This window comes from Xenopus laevis, chromosome 1S (assembly GCF_017654675.1).
Source record: "Xenopus laevis strain J_2021 chromosome 1S, Xenopus_laevis_v10.1, whole genome shotgun sequence".
Classification (NCBI taxonomy): domain Eukaryota; kingdom Metazoa; phylum Chordata; class Amphibia; order Anura; family Pipidae; genus Xenopus; species Xenopus laevis.
In genome coordinates, this window is record NC_054372.1 from 133,253,279 (window position 1) to 133,277,188 (window position 23,910).

General features: G+C 37.9%; 1 protein-coding gene across 1 annotated transcript; it reads left to right on the forward strand.

Annotated features, from left to right (window-relative positions):
- Nucleotides 1–13: 13 nt before the first annotated feature.
- Nucleotides 14–23,544, forward strand: gal3st1.S (galactose-3-O-sulfotransferase 1 S homeolog). Its single transcript, XM_018243987.2, has 3 exons — nt 14–3,011; nt 10,260–10,393; nt 19,263–23,544. Exons 2-3 carry the CDS (start codon nt 10,260–10,262, stop codon nt 20,410–20,412), a joined length of 1,284 nt encoding a protein of 427 aa, XP_018099476.1. The 5' UTR covers nt 14–3,011; the 3' UTR covers nt 20,413–23,544.
- Nucleotides 23,545–23,910: the final 366 nt, after the last annotated feature.

A 23,910-nucleotide genomic window follows, 5' to 3' on the forward strand; every position in this document is an offset into this window, starting at 1 on the left:
TTCTCCACAAAAAAAAAAAAAGATATTGCAAGGTAGACTATTTCTCAGTTTGAAATAAAGTTCTTTGTACATAATTATTCAGTTCCCTCCCCTATCCACCCCTGCTAAGCCTGTGTTATTACGTACCAGGAATACCATGATAGAAGAGAGTAACCAGCTCAGTTAGCTCATAGCAGCGGTGCAATACAATAAATAGATGAGCAGAGGCTTAAGCTTTAGATCAGTGTACCAGAAAGCTGTTTAGCTTATTCATTAAAATAATAGACTTATCTGCTAGTATGAGTCATAATAAGAAATGCATTCTATTCATTGCTAGAAGGTAGTCAACAGAACAATTAACTCAGACCACAGGTGAAATACAATAAATTGGTAAAGTTCTATTTAAAAAATTATTTTATACCTCCCAACATTTTGGAGATAAAAATAGGGACAAAAAGGTTTTTTTGACCACACCCATGTTTGTGGCCACACCCCCTAATTACCATGTAAATTTTACAAAATTTGGCAAGTTATGAAAGTTTGAACATATTTCTGTTTTTTAAAGTTATTACAGTTTTGCTAATGAAGGTGAATTGCCCTTTAAGTTTTGAGTCTAACATTTTTCCAAGGGACCTGTTCTCTTATATTGTTACAATTACTTATTTGCTTATCTCAAAATTGTTACAAAAGTATCTTATCTTCTGCTGTGGCTGTTCTGGACTCTCTGCCAAAAGCCAATTAAGTTAGAAACTTTGTTTCTTTTTCTGCCTGTTCAGTGCTGTGATAAACTTGACTTTCCAGTACAAATAAAAGACTGCGGGTTGAGCTGTCAAAAGAGGGACTGTCCCTCTAAAAACAGGACAGTTGGGAGGTATAGTTTTGGACGGACAAGCTTTGTAGCATATTAAAAGTACCTGTCTTTTGGCATAGGTCATCCGAAGAAAGCCTTTCTATTTATTTCAATAACCAAATCAAATTTTAATAAGCACTCAAGATTAAGATGATTGGAAAGACACTAAACAATCTTGCACATGGATACAGAAATCTAGCAATACAATGTATAGGAACTGTTATTGAGAGGGCAAAATTGATTTGGCTGGCTATAGGGGAATAAAGTAGAACGTTATGGGAGGGGAAAATGGAAGTGCTGCTATCATTTACATCACTGTCTGCCCCGGTGGATTTCATGTTCTTTATTACATTTAGACAAGGTTTGGAAATCTTATTAGGAGGCAGTTATCCTCTCTGAATGTTTTGGAGTGTGGAAAGAAACAGAAGCATCTTAGTACCCACGCTATACCAATGCTACCGCAAGCCCCTAGTTTATGTACAAATTGAATATGTTTTTAAAATGTCATGTTCCTTATGTTTTAGGGGCACTAAAATAGTTTTAAATGTGGACCCAATGGTTTCTATTCACACCACCGCAAGAAGTGCATAAATCTTTTGGATTGATGCCATTTGACTGCCGCAATTAAGGATGTGTGGCTTATCTCATAGGCAGGTTGTGCTGTGGAGCGGGATATAAAAGGGTGAGTTCTGTAATATGGCTAGTCTGTGGAGACAGTCTGAAATGGCTGTAAAATAAAGATTTGGGGGAATACATTTTTGCTGACCCCCCCCCCCCCAGCTCCCCTTAATAGATATGTAGGTTAAACCTAATTTCACTATCCCCACACCACTGCCATCCAAGAACAATGTAAGAAAGAGACTGCATAGTTCTCAGCAAAACACACGATTATCTCAGAACTGCATGTATGCAGCTGTCATGTCTTAAAGGAAAACCATTCCCCCAAACAAATGTATTGCATAAAACAACTCATATGTAAAACCCTGCTTCATAAACCATTTTCATAATAATCTACTTTTTTAAAATAACGACTGCCCCTGGCATTGTAGGATTCATGATGTACAAACAAAACACGTTAGGTCACATGAGCCAATTAACATTTATTAGTCTGCCATTTTATAAAAAAAAAAACATCTTGAGAGGTAACTGGAATCTGTGAGTGAGGAGTTCTGGCAAGTGACTACTACAAGACAAAACACTGAATCAGTTCATGGATAAAGCCCAACAGCGACAGTCCACAGAGTGTCCAAAAAAGGCATCTTATTCATGAGTGGGAGAGTCATATGGAGCATGGGGGCAGAGAGAGAAAGTCTTGCGGGACTGAGGAGAAGCATCCATGTCTAATATCTGGGGGGAAGCTCTACGTTTCATTTAAATAGCCAAACTGAGAATGCTACAGACCCAGTTCTACAACCAGCAACAGAGATATCACCTGGGATCAAATGATTTATTGGGGAGAGCACTGAAGACGCCAATCATTTTCAGAAAAAACATTTTTATTTTTAGTGTAATTGTTCCCACAATGCGCCTGCCTTATATGCTTAATAGACTTTGCTATTTCAGAGACCCTCTCAAAATGTGATTTAGCTGTAAATGTTCCCTTATTAGAGCCACCCCATACAAGTGACACATATTCCTTCCCACTGTGACACAGAACCCCCCCCCCCCCACAGCAGCCATCTGAAACTGTCATTTGTTCTTTAGTCAGATAAGAGGAACCTTGTTCTCTGGACACAGCTGAATGGGCTCTCTGTGAGGAGACAGAAAGAGAGGGGTGGAGGGATCGAGCGAGATTGGGAGGGGGGCTGCAAAAAGAATGGGAGTTGGAGACGAGAATGTGCGTGAGGAAAGGAAATAGAACAAGTTGCTGAAAGGGAACTAAAGTGAACTAGGTGAGAAAAAGCACAAAGTCCAACTGGAGTCAAGGAGACAGAAAAAATGAGGACCTATGGGAGAATAGAGGGTTAATGAGTGAGGAAGAGCAAGCCAAGGCTTCAGGTTAATAGTGACAAGAGGTGCAGGCGGGGCCAGGTAGAAGATCGGGCTTGTCTGTGTCAGTATTCATAATCAATGACACCTTGTCTGTGACTGAATAGAAAGAGAATGGCTCAGTGAGGTCTCAAGTTAAGACATTTAATAGCAGAGACGAAGGCGGTTGCGAGAAGGATCACTTGGGACAGAGGTAAGTGTGCTGTAAAATTACGCAATGTGCTTCATAAGCTGTTGGGGTCAGGGCTATTCCTAAACTCTATTTTAGGAATAATATGATAGAAGACACTAACACAAATCCAACTTGTTTTCTCTTTTTTTGTTGTTGCCCACTGAGGCACCAGAAAGTCCCTAAGGGCCCAGGTGTCATTGAGCACCTCTACTAACCCTGTCATATGAACTTGTATTCCAGTGCCATTTCTCATTTCTATTAGAAAATAAAGAAGAGATGAAGGAAAGGCTACATGAGAGTATGCTAAGAAATGAGACTAGAATAAAATAAAGGTGATTGAAGGTAGGAATGTTGGATGGACCTTTGGTGTAAGGTTCTCTGGTGGTTTCCTAGTATCTCTTAATGGACTACAAAACCTTGCATCCCCTGCAGCATATTGATATTGGATCTATTGTAGTCAAGCAGCCACAGGTTAAGCACCTCTGGTTTGCAGATTAAATTGCTCCTGCAATGAGACCCTTACCTCAAGCAGTAGTGAGTGGCTAGTTACAAGGGGAGACAAAAAGCCACCTCCTGTAACCTTAAGAGCTGAATTTCTGTTTTTCTGAGCTCATTGCACTAGTGGTGCAGCCCCCCATTGAACCAGTCCAGTGCTAATGTTTTAAGCATGTAGCAGGAGAGGGGGGCAGCTAGGGTTGCCACCTGGCCGGTATTTTACATTGATCCCAATGTTATTAATAGGGAAAAAAAGATAAATATATACGAAGGCTGGTATTTTTTTCCACAAAAGGTAGCAAGCCTAGGGGCAGCATTGGGGATTGTCCCTGGGTGTATGTTTATTAACCTGTGTAAAAAAGTAACTTTAGGATACAATTTGTATTACATTGCCACGGAAGGATGTGTACAATCAGGTATTTAAAGGACCAGTAACATCAAATTTATTTGAAAAAAAATTCGTTAGTATACTACGAATAAAAAAAGCCAACACATATTAAAATTTAAAATCGTTATTTCTTAATAATCTTCATTAAGAAATAACATACCGAAACTCCGCTTCAGAAAAGGCGACATGGCGACCATCCATTGTGCGGCGCTTGATTTCTCCTCCCTTGCCATCTTCTATAAGAAAGGCAGGGAGGAGAAATCGAGCGCCGTACGATGGATCGCCTTTTCTGAAGAGGAGCAGAGTTTCGGTAAGTTATTACTTAATGAAGACTTTGCTATTTTAAAGTTTAATATGTGTTGGTGTTTCTTTTCATGGTATAAGAATGTTTTTTTTTTAAAAAAAAATAGTGTTACTGGTCCTTTAAGAACCCATGTAATTAATTGATGCTTACTTTTAACCAAGTTCAAAATTTCCGCTTACAAAGAGGTGTTAGCTTCAAAAAAAGCTTTGTAATCCTACCATTGAGCACGCTCTTCTTTATACAGCATTTAACAGCTTTTTTTACATCAGATATTCCTCTCTTTGTTTCATAAATTTCAGTGGGTTACACCAGGTTCGAGGTGACCAATTAGCTCTTTGTAATTGTTTTTTTCCTATGATCATCTTGCATGGAGTGAATTCACATGGAAGGACAATAACAGAGCATTAGAAAAATGGGTTTACCGCGCCTTTAAAGGGGTGGTTCAACTAAAGTTAACTTTTAGTTATTTTTTTTTTATTTCTGGATTATTTGCCTTTTTCTTTAGGCTCTTTCCAGTTTTCAAATGGGATTCACTGACCCCAGAAGTAAAAAAAAAAAACAAAAAAAAAAAACTATTGCTATGTGAGCTACAACTATTGTTACTTTTTGTTACGTATTTTTTCTATTCAGGTCTAGGCGAAATGTCTATTGCTGTCGGCAAAATGTCGCCACTGCCCATTAAAGTCTATGGCAGTCAAAAAAAAAAATTGTGCGGTGAATTTTTTTTTTTGACACGCATCTTTTTTTTTGTCGCACAACGTCATACAAGTCAATGGGTGTTTTCTGCGGCGAAACAAGGAGAAAAAAATTGCCCATCCCTATTCAGGTCCTCTTCTATTCATAAACCAGTCTCTTTTTCAAACTACACAGCAGATTTTACGGAGTACCAGGCAGCTTGGGCCATAAAATCCTCATTTTATTGGATTTTTTAAAAAACAGTTAATCACACGCAGTAGTGTATCTTACCCCACACTGGACGCGTTTTGTGTTGTCACATCACTTCCTCACAAGCATAAGGTATTAACCCACCAAGCACCAGTTAATAGGCAAAGACAAATCCACCCACTAAAAACATTTAACCCTATACGTTAATCCATCCACAGGTATAATATAATACAAAACACTCCAAATAAAAATAAAGAAAACTACTCAGATTGCTATGGTAATTTGGACCCTAGCAACCAGATAGCTGCTGAAATTCCAAACTGGAGAGCTGCTGAACAAAAAGTGGCATAATTATAACACCACGAATAATGAATGATGGCCAACTGCAAATTGTTTAAAAATCTCACTTTCTACATCCTACTAAAAGTTAACTTAAAGGTGAACAGCCCTTCTAACGTGATTTTTTAAGCACAAATTATTTGACACACCTTTATTAATATATGTTCCTCAGTTGCCTCCCACTGTAAACATATACCTGCATAGTCCAGCCTTACAGTTTTACGATTAATAGTATTCTTGCTTGGTGGCTCAATAATTTAAATCTAGCACTGGCACACTATCAAGCCTATGGAAATATTTAAAAATGTATAGACCTGTAATAGGCTTCTAAAATATCACGGAGTGTGTATTGATGCAAGTACATCAAAAGCATTCGGATGGTTCACATTTTTGCACTGCACCATATAATTGTAAATGAGTCCTTAAGGGTAATAATATGAAATCTGTTCCTGCTGAAATAAATGAAGGCCTTTCCTAACCATAAAGTAGAATTGGAATGGTCAAGAATGTAATTGTTTGTAGTAGTGTAAAGCTGGCAAACATAACTGACCAATTTGGCCACCCATATGCAGGTGTGTTGATAAGGTCTTCATGACTGGTCCTTGCAGTATTATCCAATACTTGGCCCAATGTCATCCTTCCTTAATTACAGGAATTTCAGATCTAACAGAAAAGTTTGGTGATACCTATTATTGGCTAACTGAATAAGTGACAATTGCAAGCTTGCAGAGCACACAGGCCCCTTCGTCAGGCAAAAAACTTTCCGTACCTGAAGTCTACTAGAAAATTATGTAAACACTGAATAAACCCAAAATTCTGGTTTTGCTTTCAATAAAGAATTAATTATATCTTAGTTTGGATCAAGCACAAGGTTCTGTTTTATTATAATAGTGGAAAAAGAAATCATTTTTAAAAATCCAGATTATTTGGATAAAATGGAGTCTATGGGAGACTGAGCTTTCTGGATAACGGGTTTCTGCGTAACAGATCCCATACCTTTATATATGTACATGTACTAGTGCTTATTCTTCTTCAAAATAACCCGTTCTGTCACAAGCCTACATGTAGAGAATCAGGTTTATGAGGGGGAAGGTAGTAAATAACTTGATTATCTTTCTTTACACATGCTGGAGTCAGAGTCATATAATGAATAACAGGTTACATACATTGATGTGTGATCTCTTTGCCTAGAACAGGGGTCCCCAACCATTTTTACCCATGAGCAACATTCAAATGTAAAAAAAGTTGGAGAGCAACATGAGCATGCAAAAAGTTCCTGGGGGTGCCAAATATGGGCTGTAATTGGATAATTGGTAGCCCCTATGTGGACTTGCAGCCTACAGGAGTATGAATGTTTTTTATGCAACCAAAATATGCCTCCAAACCAAAATTCAAAAATAAGCAACTGCTTTATGGCCGCTGGGAGCAACATCTAAGGGGTCGGAGAGCAACATGTTGCTCACAGGCTGGTTGGGGATCACTGGCCTAGAAGATGTATCAGAGCTGCCTACCTTTCAAAATAACTAATACGATACTAAGCTGCATGTAGAGAGACAGATGCTGAGAGGGAATTTGTGAAGAGTAACACGATTATTTCAGAAACACACAGAATTTTTAATCGATTACATTTAGAAAGATTATTTCCATGAGATAACGCTTAGATGACATTTTCATGATAGTTCTCTTTACACATTGTCTCCAGACAACAACTTTTATTGAGAAATGCTAGCATGCTTTCTTAGATTTGCAAACAATAGCCTTTGCATATAGTGTCCCTCAGCCATGGGAGTGCCTTTATTTTACTCAGCAAGATGCACCATACAAAACATTTATTGTTTTTAAAATCCATATTCGTCATTAAAAAATCCACATAACTCTTTGTATTCCAGATTGCTACACGCATGCAGGAGTGCAATTTTCGATCACATCTCTCGAAAATAATTTTCTGTTTTTTCCTGTTAATTTTCTGTGGAAAAAATTATTCTTTTGTGATGAAAAGTCACGTGATTTCCCTACCTGCCCCTGATTTACATATGCAAATTAGGATTCGGATTCGGTTTGGCCAGACAGAAGGATTCGGCCGAATCCTGGCAAAATCCTGGCCGAAGCCCGAACTGAATCCTGGATTCGGTGCATCCCTAAATTATGTCAATGCCATTTACAAATAACTTTAAAACTATTGAATATTTTGAAATCATATATTTGAAAATACCTTAGAATTAGATTTTCTTTCATTATGTAAGTCAAACTGTGTGGCAGCCTATTAAGTTCATACATGTAACACTGTGCATGCCTATTGCATTATTTACACAACATTCTTGCTTGCATGTTTTATTTTGTAATCTGTTCTCATAATAAAAGTCTATTGTGCTGTACTACGTTTGCTGACAGATTCTGATTTACAAGTCAGTGTTAATGCAAGGGTTACACTGAAGTTACTAAGTTACTAGTGAACTGTTTGCCCTACTCCCAGTTTAGATGGGAACAATATGTGTTTGCAGTGTGGTGTCTTGTAGTGCAAGCAACTGTCAGAATATAATGGATCTTTAATAAGTGATGGATACTGATATTACTGGAGAAATTCCTCAGTGAATGGAGCTGATGATGTCATACAGCTCTCTGTGGATCCTCTGAAAAGACCACGGATCAATCAAATCTGTATGATTATGCAAATTAGCATTGAAATTCACATTAGAATATAAAATAAAAATATGACGGGGTTTACTGTATTCCTGCTTATTTTGATGTTGAGAGTAATTGAAAATGTAAAATGTTTTTAATTAATACATTTTTTCTATTGTTAAAAAATAAATCACCTCCTGCTTAGATGTGAATACAATTACCGGATTGAGTAAGGAGCACCCACACCAATTCTCAGGGCCACCATCAGAAATCATGGGGCCCCATTTGACAATTTCTGAGCCCCCTGGGCAATGCCCACCACTACAGGCCCCGTCCTAGACCCCACACACCCGACACCACATTAAAAAAAAGCCAACAAACATGGCCCCCCCATAAAAAATTAGTTTAAAAAATGGTGGTCAGGGCCCTCCTATACACTTGAGAAAGGGCCATGCCCGAAACATGTCATGTGATTTGTAGTCAATAATAAAATGTTTTAGCAGTACCTGCTTCTATGAGTGCTCTACTATTTTATGGACTAATATGGGATTGCGGTAACCCTTTATGGAGGATTGAGGCAAACTTATTCTAGCATCGGCAGAGCGAAGGAACAATCTCCCTGTTGCCCTCCTGTAAAAGTTAAAAAAAACTTCACTGGTGACCAGCCCCACCGCTACAAGTTAGAAAAACCATAGATGGCCAGGGCCTCCCCAAATTTTAAAAAATTGGTGGTCACCCCCCCTCCCCCAAAAGTTAAAAATACAATTGGTGGTCAGGGTCAGTGTAAGGGTTCATACAAGTGGGCATTTTGTGTTTGGATGTTAGAATGGCACTATAAGGAAAAACAGGCTGCATTTCATTCTGCGCTCACCAGTGGTCGAATGCAGGAAAACTGACCCCAGGGGAACACACAGCAAAACATCCATCTGTATGAGCTCTAACACAGATCAAAGACAAGCCAGAAACAAAAATTCAATACAAGACTTAGGGGGTTATTTATCAAAATCCGAATTTTTTTCATTCTTATTAAAAAGAAAGTCTGACCAAACTAAAATCCATAATTTGACCTTATTTATTATTAATAAATTGTACGATTTTTTGCATTTTTGGGAAAAGCCCGAAATAGTCAGATTTTTGGGCTAATTCCAGCGCAGACCACAGAAACTTCCAAATAGGATAGGGACCTCTCCCGTTGACTTATATAAAAACCTCGGCAGGTCCGAGATGGTGGATTTTCGGATTCAGACTTTTTGCAGCATCGGGCATAAGTCCTGAAAAAGTTCAGCTTTGGCTGAGGACACACAAGGCTCAGCCTCTCTCCGACAGTGTTTTCCCCATCGGCAGAGAGAAGCAGATGTGCTCAAATCCACTCCGGCTTTCCTTTGCTCTGGCAGGTGTTTTGGTGCCAAAATGTGTAAATTTGCATTATAGAGCCGATACTCACTCTGTGTTCCTGCACCCAGGCCAGTGCAGTAGCTCCGAGTGTACACACAAAAGAGTGCTAATTCAAGCATAGGTGTATATTGTCCCTGTTAGACCCTCCTTTATGATTAACTGTTGCTACAAGGCACTGGGTATTGATTTCTTTTTTTATTCATTCTCCAAGAATAAATGGTAACTTCACAGGGGAAGTATAATATGTGATTAAACATAAACCACATTTTTTAATCATTGGTCTTTTTTCCTGTGGTCATTACAAAAAATGTTTTGTTTGTTTTTAAATTATCCTATGAAATAAGTTATGCTGTGCATAAAGTAATAGTTTGGGTTGCATTCATCCCTGCCTGTCATACATAAGCACCTGCCACCTTCGCAATTTGCTCAAGTCTGCCATTTTTCTGTTTATAGATGCAGTACACGTCCTAGATGCAATATATGGCGATAACATAAAACATGTTATTACAATCTTAAAATGATGACTAATACAGGTTGCTTTATTTGTTTCCGTCACTACCAGTGCACAGAGGAGCATAGGCTTTAATACTAGTGTCAAAGGAAGGAAAGAGGAAATTTGGCAAAGATAACAAGATTTCCTAGATTAACAGAGTAGGAAAGAAATGACCAAATGCTATGTTTTTATGAATTGTGCCTAGTTATTGAGGGCCTAAATCGTAGCACATCTAAGTCTAGCTTTTCATGCCAATAAATACATTAGAAGTCCTTTATGGACTATGCTCTGCTCCCCATAATAGGCCAAAATGTCCCCAATAATTCACTATGATGTGTTTAATTGCAGATGACTTGTGTGCAGTCCCAAGGGAAGTTATGGCGCTCCATATGGAAAGGTTTGGCACTCGGGACTCTTCTCACCAGCTTCTTGATCCTCCTGTATTCCTATGCTGCACCGCCCTTAAGCCTCAGCAGCACAGAGTAAGTGTGTTGTTTTAATTAGGAAATATGATTTATTATTTTTTTTATTTCTAGCACTAAACAGGGCAAAATATGAAAATGAACATAAAGTCCCATTCTGTATTCTGTCCCGCCAAACAAAGTAAAATCAAATAAGTAGTAAGCAAACCCTTTCTTTCCCCCAGCTGCAGTCTGTTATCTTTTTAGATAAGGAGCAACTTCTCTGGCTTCTTAGTGGACACCTAGTTTATTTTGAACTTGCTCAGCAGGACAGGAAATAGAAAGGGACTAAACTTACATTTTTAGATTTTTCAGATTTCCTGGTACAATTCGGAATTCATAGTTCCATCAGTTATGGTAAGCCATCGTGTGCAGAGGGCGCAAAGTAGGCCCAAAACATTATACTCAAGGCCAATAATCCATCACTTCACAATGGAACAAAGTGAGGGAGGGGGTTGCAATAAACTACTGTCGGAGTATCATTTTTTTTTCAATCTGAATCAAGTATGTTTGTGTAAAAAAAAGTATATTTACATTCTGTTGCATCAGATAGTGTTGATGTATCTTTTATACATAAACCTAACAGAATAAACTCATGTTAAAATAAAATATTTTCTCTTTATGATCAACCTTGAATAATAAAGAGCCATCTATATGTTCTTTAAATAAGGCAGGGCCTACCACAATTACACCTGATCATTATCCCATTGGCTGAAACTCCTGCCTCTAACTCCCCCTTTAAATGAACCGAGAATCCTAAAGGTTTACTTTATTTTGCCACACACAAATATGTCACTTTGGACCATTTTCATAAATAAATAAGTATAATTTTTTTTAGCTTATTTGTTAAAATGGGTTCTTATCTTCTGTTAATAAAAAGATCACATATTCTGCAAAAATATTTGAATTTTAAAAGGTTCACAAACTTTGAATCATTTCGGAGTGGTCCCAGCAAAATGCTGGATTTCACAGAGATCACAACAATATATATGACTTATATATCATTTTACAGCAGTCTATGGCAGATGCAATAATGATCACAGTGCATTATAAGGAGTCTGCTTTGCAGGTAGATCACATTATACTGAGGACCCTTTTACAGCTGTTTTTGGGGCCCCATGCTCTTGGCTTGAGACCTGATGCTCTGTAAGGTTACAAATGTATTGTTATTGCTACTCTTTATTGCTCACTTTTCTATTCAGATGATCTCCTATTCATATTCCAGTCTCTTATTCAAATCAATGCATGGTTGCTAGGGTAATTTGGGCCCTAGCAATAAGATTGCAGAAATTGCAAACTGGAGAGCTGCTGAATAAAAAGCTAAATAACTCACAAACCACAAATAATAAAAAAATGAAAACCAATTTCAAACTGTCTCAGAATATCACTCTCTACATCATACTAAAAGTTAATTTAAAGGTGAACAATTCCTTTAAGAATCAGGAGCAGATGTCACTTCCACTCCAGTGGAAATGATGCCAGGTAGTCTTTGAAAATGATTTGGTACATCTGCATCTGATCTACAGCAAAACACACATGCAGTTGTGTCTACTTTGATAAGACTATTTTGCAAGAGTCAAATGCAACACCATGTATCTGATTCAATACCCTCATTGCAAATGCAATGTTGTCAATTCTGGGAAAAACTGGTGCATTGTGTGAAAAAAATCATTGCTTCTGAAACAGTGAATGAGAATTAGTTACTATTTCTTTTAATGATTATCCTTATCTTCAGTTATGTCTAATAATAGTAGTAGAGGTTACACAAAGACATGACTGTGATTTTTTTTTAACATTTAGGGCAATGACATGTAACAAAGGAATCCTGTTACTTACAGATGTGCAGATTTGGGTATTGTCACATGTACTAACAGCCAGTCCCCTGCTTTAAAAATTCTGTTACACACTTACAAAACTTGCCTAAAATCATGTACACCCATAACAAAACACAATTAAAAAAAACAAATACCGTGAATATTCTGTACAATATATCAATGTAAACAGTTCTTAGTGATGTCAATTCTATTACATAACTCTCTGTAAATTGTGTATTGTGTACCCACCTCTTGAGACATACAGGGATAGGGTTGCCACCTTTTCTGAAAAAAAAACCAGCCTTCCTATATTCTTGACGTTTTTATTCCTATTAATAACATTGGCACCAAGCATCATTTTTACCAGCCAGGCTGGTAAAATACCGGCCAGGTGGCAACATTATACAGGGATAATGAAAATGTTATAAAACACACTCTGCCTTGTTCCTTTTTATAGGTCATGGAATATCTCTATGACTTTTATTGCAACCTTTACTATATAAGCAGCATTGTAGTTCTCTGGTCAGTATCATAGAATACTTCTAACATTCTAACCTCAAATCTATCCAGCCTGTTATCACTGTCCTACCCTTTTGGAACATACATGTCTCCATACATTTTCTAGGATAAAGCTAAACAAGTATTTATGCATTATATTAAAAAATTATGTGTTCACAAAAAAAAGTCCTGGGAGCGGCCCAGCGCACATAGCTACTTCCACCCACAGCCCTCTCCCTTGCTGCAATCCCCTTCCCCTGCCATATGCTCACACCAAGTAAGCGTGTAACATTTTAAAAATGAAGAGCGGTGTAGAGGGGGAATTTTTATGCTTACTCTCGGGTCCAGGTCCACAGGATCTGATTCCTCTATAGTTATGCCACTGGAATAATATAATTTTCTATTGGTGTATAGCAGCAGAAAGAGCTAATCCCGTCTACACACAGCCTCCCAAGTTTAGGTGATTAAATCATTAAAAGGTGGGACCAACTGAAAAGCAGACTGGGTTTCGGGTTGATTGAGGGCATGACTGGGTATAACTGGGTGTGGCCCAGGTGGTTGGGGGTCTTAAATTAGCCTACATATAACTATTTCCCACAAATATTAAGAACACATGTCAACATTCTGAATTTATATAGCATGGCTATTTACAATCACCTATCAGATTTGCTTTTTTTTTTCCATGCCTATTTTGCTGCGCTTTTGTGGTTTCAGTCCAGTCATTTCTGAATCAACATGTACTAGGAAAAGAAGTCATGGTTTCATCTAGATGCTTACTCACAATATATAGACAAGATAACTAATGAAAATGTAATGAAAGATCTCCTATAGTTGGTACACATAAAGTTAAATACATGCACAGGGTATAACCCAAAAATATTTGGGTGAGGAGTACAGGCAGAAACAAACCCTCAAGATGGGTGAAACTCCTAAATGTAAAGCATTTTATTTATAAGATTCCATTAAAAGGACATATTGAAAACACAATTTTAAAAGACATGTTTGGTACTGAAGTTAGAAAGATATGAAGTGCTTCAAAGAAATGTCCAAATGTCCAGCAAATTACATTCAAACCATATTCAAGGAAAATTTACTGTAGTTGTGTTTCCTCCTTAATTTTAAGGTAGGACAAAGTTGAGGGAGATCAGGCAATAAATACAGTATATATATATATATATATATATATATATATATATATATATATATATATATATATAGAGCAGTCCTAGTCAGGTGCACTCTCTTCCAAACAAAAAACATCCGCCTGGGTGCTGGTAAAATATAACTGTATAACCCTCTCACAAACCGCACTCCAAGGACTTAAGGTGTCAAAATTCAAAATGCCTTTATTTCAACGTTTCGGCTCCCACTCGTGAGCCGTCTTCAGGAAAGTGACGGCTCACGAGTGGGAGCCGAAACGTTGAAATAAAGGCATTTTGAATTTTGACACCTTACAAGTCCTTGGAGTGCGGTTTGTGAGAGGGTTATATATATATATATATATATATATATATATATATATATATATATATATATATATATATATATAGTTCAGAATGGACCAGCACTCCAGTAGTTTGATCAAATAGATTTATTCACACATCACTCATGAATACACGAGTGATGTGTGAATAAATCTATTTGATCAAACTACTGGACTGCTGGTCCATTCTGAATTGTTGATATTATACTTTGACCGTGCACCCACCATTGATTAGTGTACAAGTCTAGGTACTTTTGTGAATTTCTATATATATATATATATATATATATATATATATATATATATATATAAGCAGTCAATCCCGACTCCCCAGAACCAGTAACAGAATCACCATCTACATCTAGGAACACTACTACTGTTTATATAAATAAAGGTGGCGATATAGCCAAACGAGTGGATCTCTCCTCGAAATGCCCAAATTGAGGTGGGCGATATCGGGCTGATCCGATCTGATCCTAATGCAGCCAATAAGGGTAGTCAGATCACGGGACCGCATCAACTAAACAAATGCGGCCAGACCGGATTAACATCTGGCCGACTTTTGGCCAGATATCAATTGGGAAAGCCCGTCGGAGGGCCCCACATACGTGCCAATAAGCTGCCGACTCAGTCTGTCGGCAGCTTTTTATCTATGGCCACCTTAAGCTGATGTGTAGCAATGGGGGCAGGAGAAAATGCTCAGGTTACACAACAGATAGCAGATAAGCTCTATAGAACATAATGGTGGTATCTTTTATCCATTATTTAACCTGTGCCATATAGCATTTTTTTCAATTTCTGCCATTACTACAAAGTAGCTTGTTTATATGAACTATAGTAGAGTTTCTGAAGCAACCACATCAGTTTTACCAGTGCAGGGCAACAGTATATTATATCTTTTTTATTTTAAAACACTTTCATTTTTTGGTGGTACTGTTCCTTTGAATCCAGGGCCACCATCAGGGTACTACTGTACCGGGCCTGGGCCTGAAGGGGGGCCCGGCTGTGCTGCACTTTTTGAAATAGCCGGGCCCACCTTGAAAGCGACAGAGCCGCGCTGCCTCTCTTGAAGTCCCGAACAGCCGAAATGTGGAAGTCCCGAAGCCGTGAAAAGACCCGAAGTTACAAAAACACCCGATATGGAAGTCCTGAAGCCCAGGAAAGACCCGAAGTCTCAAAAACAGCCGAAGTTGAAGTCCTGAAGCCATGAGTTCAATTATACTGAACACCAATGTGTGTATTTAAAGTTTTTAATCCCCTGGCCACCAATGTATAATTTTAATAATCCATAGGCCTCTGCCACCAATGTTTTTTTTAAAAAATATTCTAATATTCTCTGGGGCCTCAATTCTTTTTAACTTGTAAGGGGGGGTCCTGACCACCAATTTTTTTTTTTTTTTTTTTTAAAAACTTTTATGGGGGGCCCTGCGCCACAGTTTTTTTTTTACTCATAAGGGGGCCCTGACCATCAATAGGTTTTTATAACTTGTGTGTGTTATCTGGGGTGGGGCGTGCAGGCTGGGTGGGGCCCTAAAAATTTTGTTGTAGGGGGCCCCGTGATTTCTAATGGTGGCCCTGTTTGAATCTGATGCACATTTCACCATAGCTTCTTCACCAGGGTGTTCTGTGTAGCAAAAAGTTATAGTTCTTATATACCCTATTTTTTCAGTTCCTGTGGTGCTAGACTTTTACTATTTTTTGTAGCACCTCAATATTATTAATATTGTGTTTTCATATATGCTATTAAAATGAGATAATAAAGCTATATCCTACTAGCTGAAGGCTTCAGTGCAGTTTAGGTCATAGAAGTAATTGGATAAGGGAAAGTCATGTGCACATGAAAGCCAAGAGATTAGGTAACACAGCAGCCGAGTTACATGGAAACTTATGTATATGTAATGATTTGTGTAACCTAAACATCGCAATCCTCTGAAACTTGCAACTCCTGATTGTCACACAGAGGACTAGAATAGATTGTATTGCTGGAGTTATTCATCTGGAAGTCTCAGGTGCCACTGTCTGTAGGATAGAACACCCTGTACTGATAGTTATAATGATATAAAAGAAACATAAGAAATTCTATGTTCATATAAGGATAAACAGCTGCAAGCTCTGCCTCCTGGCTAATTGTATCTCCTGGCAAAAGGGACATTTATAATCTTCGGGTAATCTTTCAGACTGTAAACTAGAGGAATACAAAAATTATTGTGCTAAATTTGGTTCCGTTCACTGAATATTTACAAAATATTTACCTATGACTACGTATTGTTGGATACGAAACGCGTCAGGGAAAGGATGCTTTTAATATGTTTAACATAAAAATGTACTTCTTTTAATTCAAAGGTGAATGGAGTGCTCATCAAACATTTTCTATTGATTGTAAACTAAGGGAACACACCACCAGTTTTGTGGACCTGAAATAATGTTTGCATGTGCTGAAATGAAATACAGCTGGTGTATGTATGTATTGGATATGCCCCCTGTGCTTATTAGTGCTGTATAAATAATACTTTTTTCTGGGGGAATACAGTGCAGAAGATGCATCAGTTTGCTGCACACAGTCACAGGCAAGAACTAACTGAAATGAATGGCATGCCTGTTTGCATTAAAGGGTTGGTTCAGCGTTTAGTTAACTTTTTGAACGTAATACTTATTATATAGCTTATTCTACAACTTTTCAGTTGGCATTCATTTTTTTTTTTGCATAGTTTTTCAATGATTTGACTTCTCCTTCTGACTCTTTACAGCTTTCAATTGGGGTCACTCACCCCATCTAAAAACAAATGATCTGTAAGGATTCACATTTAGGGGCAGATTTATCAAAGGTCGAGGTGAATTTTCGAATTAAAAAAATGAATTTCGAGCTATTTTTGTGTACTTCGACTAGGGAATAAAAAACGAAAATTCGATATTGAAATTTATCATGTTCTGTCTCTTTAAAAATTAGACTTCAACCATTCGCCATCTAAAACCTGCCGAATTGCTGTTTTAGCCTATGGGGCATCTCCTAGAACCTGGAGTCAATTGGTGGGCTTTGAAAAATCTAAGGTTTTTTTTTTGGGAAAACTTTGATTTGAATTTGATCGAATGCACTATCACTTCAATTTATACAATTCAAATTAGATCGAAACAGACCCATTCAGCCAAAAAACGTTATTCCGATTGTTCTTTTTGAATTCGAATTTCGAAGTTTTTCAAATACGTAATTCGACGCTTGATAAATATGCCCCTTATTGTTATTGCTAATTTGTATCACTCATCTTTCTATTCAGGGCTTCTCCTATTCATATTCCAGTTTTTTATTCATAGCAATGCATGGTTGTTTGAGTAATCTGGATCCTAGTAACCAGTAAGTAGAAATTGCAAACCGGATAGCTGCTGAATAAAAAGTGACTCAAAAACCATGAATAATAAGAAATGAAAGGCAATTGCACATTGTCTCAGAATAACACACTAAGGGGGTTATTTATTAAGCTCCGAATACCCGAAATTCCCCGAAATCCAAAACATTTGTGATTTTTTTTTTATAAAATCAGACTTTTAAAAAAATCACAAAAAAATCGGAATTTATTAAACCCTGAGGGCTAAAAAGCCCGAATATAAAAACCTCGGCATCTCAAACCTGTCGAGGTTGCATTAAAGTCAATGGGAACAGACCCATTGATTTTTGGTTATGTCGGGGGTTTCAGGCAATTTCACAATGTTTTCGGAGTTTTCGAGTGAAAACTGAGAAAAAATTCTGAGATTTCAGGGAAAATTCACAAAAAAATTGTGAAAATCTGAACTTTTCCCGTAAAGCAAATTGTCGGGAAAATGTAATAATAAATAAGTGTTAAAAACCCGGGTTAGATTAGGAGTTTGTAGCAGCCGTTATTGTGATAAATTAGGACCTTGATAAATAACCCCCTAAAGGTGTAGAACCCATTTCACCATTAAAGAGGGTTTTCACCTTCCAAACAGTATTTTTCAGTTCAGTTGTTTTTAGCTTGTTCACCAGAAATGATGGCCTTTTTCAATTGCTTTCCATGTTTTATTTTTAACTGTTTTTTCCAAATTGTTAAATTTGAAGTTTAATGTTCCTGTCTCTGGTGTTTCAATCTGGAAGATGAGTAATCCAGGAGCCTTCTGAACTGTTACAATTTGCTACATTAGTTGATACATTTCTGGGCAGCACCTGTGAAATATTAGCAACAATTGTAACAGCCGCCTTTAATGAAACTCAGGGATTCTGCTCAGCAGGGACAAAGATAAGAGTCGGTAATTTGGCTAGCAGATGATGGGCAAAGAACATTGAATCTTAAGAGACGTGATTCCAGCCTTTTACTACAGTCCTGAGATGCTATATATGACCTACTGTATATCTTATAATATAAAAGGAATAGGAATAGGAAACTCTGAAATAAAAGTAAAAGGTTTACTATGCAGCAGCTGTCACATTACAGTAAAAGGCCATTAACACTGAAAATGATCTATATACATTTACACATATTGTTCATTTATGAGCCAATTAGTCCTTTTAGCGAATGAAAAAGTTGATAAGTGCCCGGAGGCAGATGCTCAAGTGTAGGATTGTATGTGGTGCGCAGATAGCAGTCAGAGTTATAAATTATGCAGAGGTTATGCACACAAGTCCTGAGCATTAATCCTGGGAACATGTTTAACCAAGGTATCAACCTTGTTGCCATCCAGCTGTTGTTAACTAGAGAAGTAATAATGGTTCTAAAGTGCATAAGGACTGGATTGTCTTTATTGGAGGAAGCAGTGTATTTTCCATATGAATCCTGTTAAGCTACAGTAGATAACATCTAGTTATAGGATATATTATCTGAAATGTTTGTTACCTGGGATTCTCTGGTTAATGGTTATTTCTGTAATATGGAATGCCATGCATTCAGGCTACATAAAAAACATAAAAAAATAGAGTTCTTATTATTGTGCCTTATCAATTTGCACTCCACTTTCTAAGCAAAATTGTTGAATGTGACTCTGTCTGGTTTTAAATGTGTCTGATTATGCTGTAAATCCTTAACATAATTTTTGTATCGAAACTGTGGATGCTAAAGTATATATTCTCTTTTCCTTCTTTTTCTGTCAGCAACCCTGTAGCATTCCAGTGTTTTGCACCTTCACGTCCTGTTGACTCAAGACGACTCACAAATTCTTCTTCTAAAGGGACATCACAATGCCAGCCACAGCACAACCTCTTTTTTCTGAAGACCCACAAGACTGGAAGTAGCACTATCCTTAACATTCTTTTTCGTTATGGACAAAAAAATAAACTTCGCTTTGCATTTCCCCGTGGGCGGAACGACTTTGACTACCCTGACTATTTTCAACACTGGCAGGTGGAGGGTTACCAGCCTGGTGCCTGCTTTAATGTCATCTGCAACCACATGCGTTACCAGCATTCAGAAGTAAGATCACTTATGCCACAAGATGCTACTTTCGTTACTGTACTCCGAGATCCTGCACTCCTCTTTGAATCCTCTTTCCAATATTTTGCCCGAGTGATTCCTCTGACATGGAAGCTGCAAGGTTCTAATAATGTGCAAAAGATGGAGGCATTCCTCCAGAGCCCTCAAAGTTACTATGATTCAAGTGGCTTTAATGCCCACTACCTGCATAACCTACAGGCTTTTGACCTTGGCTATGGAAATGATGTGGAAGACCTCAATGTGAAGCAGGTGCTGGATGAGTTGGATAGACGTTTCCACTTGGTCATGCTTCTAGAATATTTTGACGAATCTTTACTGCTGTTGCGTGAATTAATGTGTTGGGAAATAGATGATATACTCTACTTTAAACTGAATGCACGCAAAGACTCTGGTGCTTCCCGCCTGAGCCCTGAGATGTACCAGCTGGCACATAAATGGAATGCAGTTGACACACTGATTTATCAGCACTTCAATTCAACATTCTGGAAAAGAGTTGAAGAATATGGCAGCAAAAGGATGCGCCAAGATGTGCTTGAGCTAAGGAGAAGGAATGAAGAACTAAAGAGCGAGTGTATTGCAGGAGGAGGGCCTGTTGATTCCAGCAAAATTCTAGAGTCTGGACTGCAACCTTGGCAGCCAATTGGGGAGAAAACTATCCAGGGATATAACTTAAAAAGAAAAATTTCACCAAAGCACAAGCAGTTGTGCAGGAATATGCTGACTCCTGAAATACAGTACATGAGCCAGCTTGGTGCAGATTTGTGGGTCACAAAACTTTGGGGAAACATCAGGTCGCTGATCAAATGGTGATTGTGTACTTTAGTTAGCCCGGTTTATAAGTAGTCACCATGAGACAGTGAGTCTGAAGCGTTTCCAGAGCAAAACAGTATTTTTTTGGCAAGTGTAGGGGTTAATTAAGAATTTTGCAACATTAGTCAGTATCTGTAGTCAGTAAGTCCAAATTTACCTGAAACCAAATCCAACAGAATTCAGTGAAAACTTATCAAGCGTTCACACTAATGCAATGCTTTTTCTGTTCCAAGAACAGAGAAAACTAAGAGATAGTCCAGCCATTTCACTTTCAGTGGTATAGTGTGGGAATTAATCATGTTAAACCTGTAAAGGACTGCAAACTAGACTGCTGAATGAACTATGCTACACCCCTCCAAATGAGTTTCAGTGTTATTAAATTACAGTGCTTACAGTACATGAACTATGCTATGTGCATTTCCTCTCTATCAAACAAATACTGCATGGAAGCAGGAGATCTTCATAAACTGAGGGGCATGGGATCTTTATCAACATATTAGTTCTAGCTGGATCAGTTTTGCCTTCCATGCTCTCAGTCTGGACTTGTTGCCTCGTGATAACAATAATTAAGAAAAAAAACATCATTATATTCAGGAAAATTCTAATCAGAGTAAAATAAATCCTGGCTCATTCTCCAACAAACATAGAACCATATAATGTAATCATAAACTGCAACTTTCCCATAGATCACTTGCCTCACAGTAATATATTGATTGACATTCTAGTCAACATATTTGTCCTTGGGACAAGTCCAGAGCCATTTCTTTTCATTGCACTAAAATGGGCATATATATATATATATATATATATATATATATATATATATATATATATATATATATACCTGTATATGTATATATATATATATATATAAATATATATAAATATGTATAAATGTACATGTTATATATTATATAAGTAGTAATGCACTGTACATTAGGCAATGCAACATACAAAATGAGGGTACGAATACACTGGATCTGTTATGGTTCTCGATGTGACGAGTCTGCCTCTCTGTGAAATGTGTACAGATCTTTTATGCAGCATATAGTACTCGCCCAAATCCTTGGCTAGTGGTGCTAACTGGACTAAAGAATGTGCATTACTTGTGCATAAAACAGTACTGTAATAGGAAATCTCAGACATTCTTACATAATAGTAAAATGCCAATTAGAGCTGCACAGAATACAGCCTGGTATATAAATGGAAGACCCTGGTGCAACATTTGGGTCTGGGACCAGGCCCGAATTTGTGGAAAGGCCACCAAGACCTGGGCCTAGGGTGGCAGGATTTTAGGGGGCTGCATGCTGCCTAACCTTACCCATATTGGTTAAGAAACACTGGGGATGCGCAGGAGATACAATTTCCTGTGTGCAAATCTGCATTGATAAGGTCCCAATGATGAAAATGTACACGAATAAAGGGAAGGGGACGGGTGCGATGAACAGCAGTGGGCCTAGGGGCACCTGCTATGTAAATCCAGCCCTGTCTGGGACCCCATCTTGTGCAGGGCAGTATTTAAGGGGGTAATGATAGCTTGGGCTATGGAAAATTATGTTTAGTACCGTATACTCGAGTATAAGCCGAGTTTTTCAGCACCCAATATGTGCTGAAAAAGTCTACCTCGGCTTATACTCGAGTTAAACGCGAATGGCTGCGCTTCAGGACATCTTCAGCAGAACAACCGCTCCTGCGTGCGCTCTGCTATGGAAGAATTTGCCTCTTACTCATGCTGCCGTGCTCCTCTTCCTGGTCTTCCTGTCCGAACTTCCGGTTGTGACGTCACTTCCGGAAGTGATGACACATAACAACCGATCGTTACTGGGACACAGCTTCATATTCTTCAGTTGCTACTTGCGCTTCTTTGAACAGGCATGGAAAGGAGTCCGGACTGTGCAGAACATTGGGATCCTGAGGCTAACTCTGTTCAGACCCTGCACGGTGTAATGAAACCCCCACATCCCCCAAACAGGGCTGAGGAGGGAGGACCAAGTCATGAGGGGGGAGATTACAACAGCAAGTGTGGACAGCACAGAGGTGTGACTGCAGCCTCTTCAGATCAGTGAGTAGGAGCGTGTGTTCTGCTGAAGATGTCCTAAAATGCATTTCTCACCCTAGGCTTATACTCGAGTCAATATGTTTCCCCAGTATTTGGAGGTAAAATTAGGTACCTCGGCTTAAACTCGGGTCGGCTTATACTCAAGTATAGGTATTTTCTGACCTTAGTGAGAAGTTAGTTTCTGAACTGTGAAGTATAAAAGAAGAATCTAAACACTTACTTGTAACTGCAAAGGTGTATGTTTATTCAACCAACTTTTAAAACAGCAAGCAATTTTGTTCAGGTTCTACACCTCCCATATGTATTTTTGGTACCCGTATAAAGGCATCCTAATCATTAAGAACTTCTTGATCGTACAAACTATATCTACTCTTAACCCTCATACACTACAAGAGAGATACTCCCAACAATTGTAGAATATAATATTTTCTTGTCCCTTTGTAGTTATAGCCTTGATCTCTATTTCCACAGTAGAGACCTTCTGGCAACATGCATATGAAGTCCTTTTTCTGTTAGTAATTCTTAAGTATGTCTTAATATAGTAAATACACTCATGCTCCAAGCTGATAATGACAGGAAAAAGTAGAACTAAATTTATATAAAACCAAGGTTTCTAAACTCTTTGCATGTTTTGGCTTCATTTTAATAAGTGACTTAAAGGAACAGTATATCCCTTTTAAACATAAGTGCAATGAATACTTTTTACCTATTGTATTGATTTCAAAAATATGCCTTTTTTTGTTTTAATCATGGTATTCGGTATCTTTGAGCTAAACAGGGCAAACAGTGAAACTAACAGCTCCTGGTACTTTTAAGAGCAAAATTTTCTGGTTGTTTAGCCCAAGCTCTATTCATTGAACTCATGTAAAAAAAAAAAAGGTATACTGCCCCTTTAAAGAAATGTATTTTCTAAAAAATACACTTGTATTGTGAAATATTGCCATGTTCTTGTGATATGCAGGTTTATTGGATCTGAAACTGGTTTAAACTTCCTTGTGTGCCCTCAGTTATCTTTCCTTATTGAGCTGTACTGTCTCTTCTTTCATACTAGTAAATGAACCCCTCTGAACTCATTGGATTGTTGCAGTTTTTTTTTCTCAGCAGTTCCCTGTCACATTTATGCAGTAATGGGAGGTGCCTAAGAAGCTTCTGAGGTTTACCATGCAGAATAAGCTTTGGCATGGGCTTTATCTGTGTGTGATTGGTAATCATGTCTTCTTTCATCTCATTGGATCCTATACAAGAGTAATCACAATTATTAGAGTTACTGCATGTAGCTGACGATACATCATTGTGAAGGCTTTATGTGTTGCTCATACTTAACCAGCTGATTGCGCTTAAAAACATAAGACTGTGCAGTAACTCTCACATTTGTACAAAATGGTTTTCCCATCTTAATATCTTAATTAAATTATCAACCCTGTGTTCTTTATTGCATT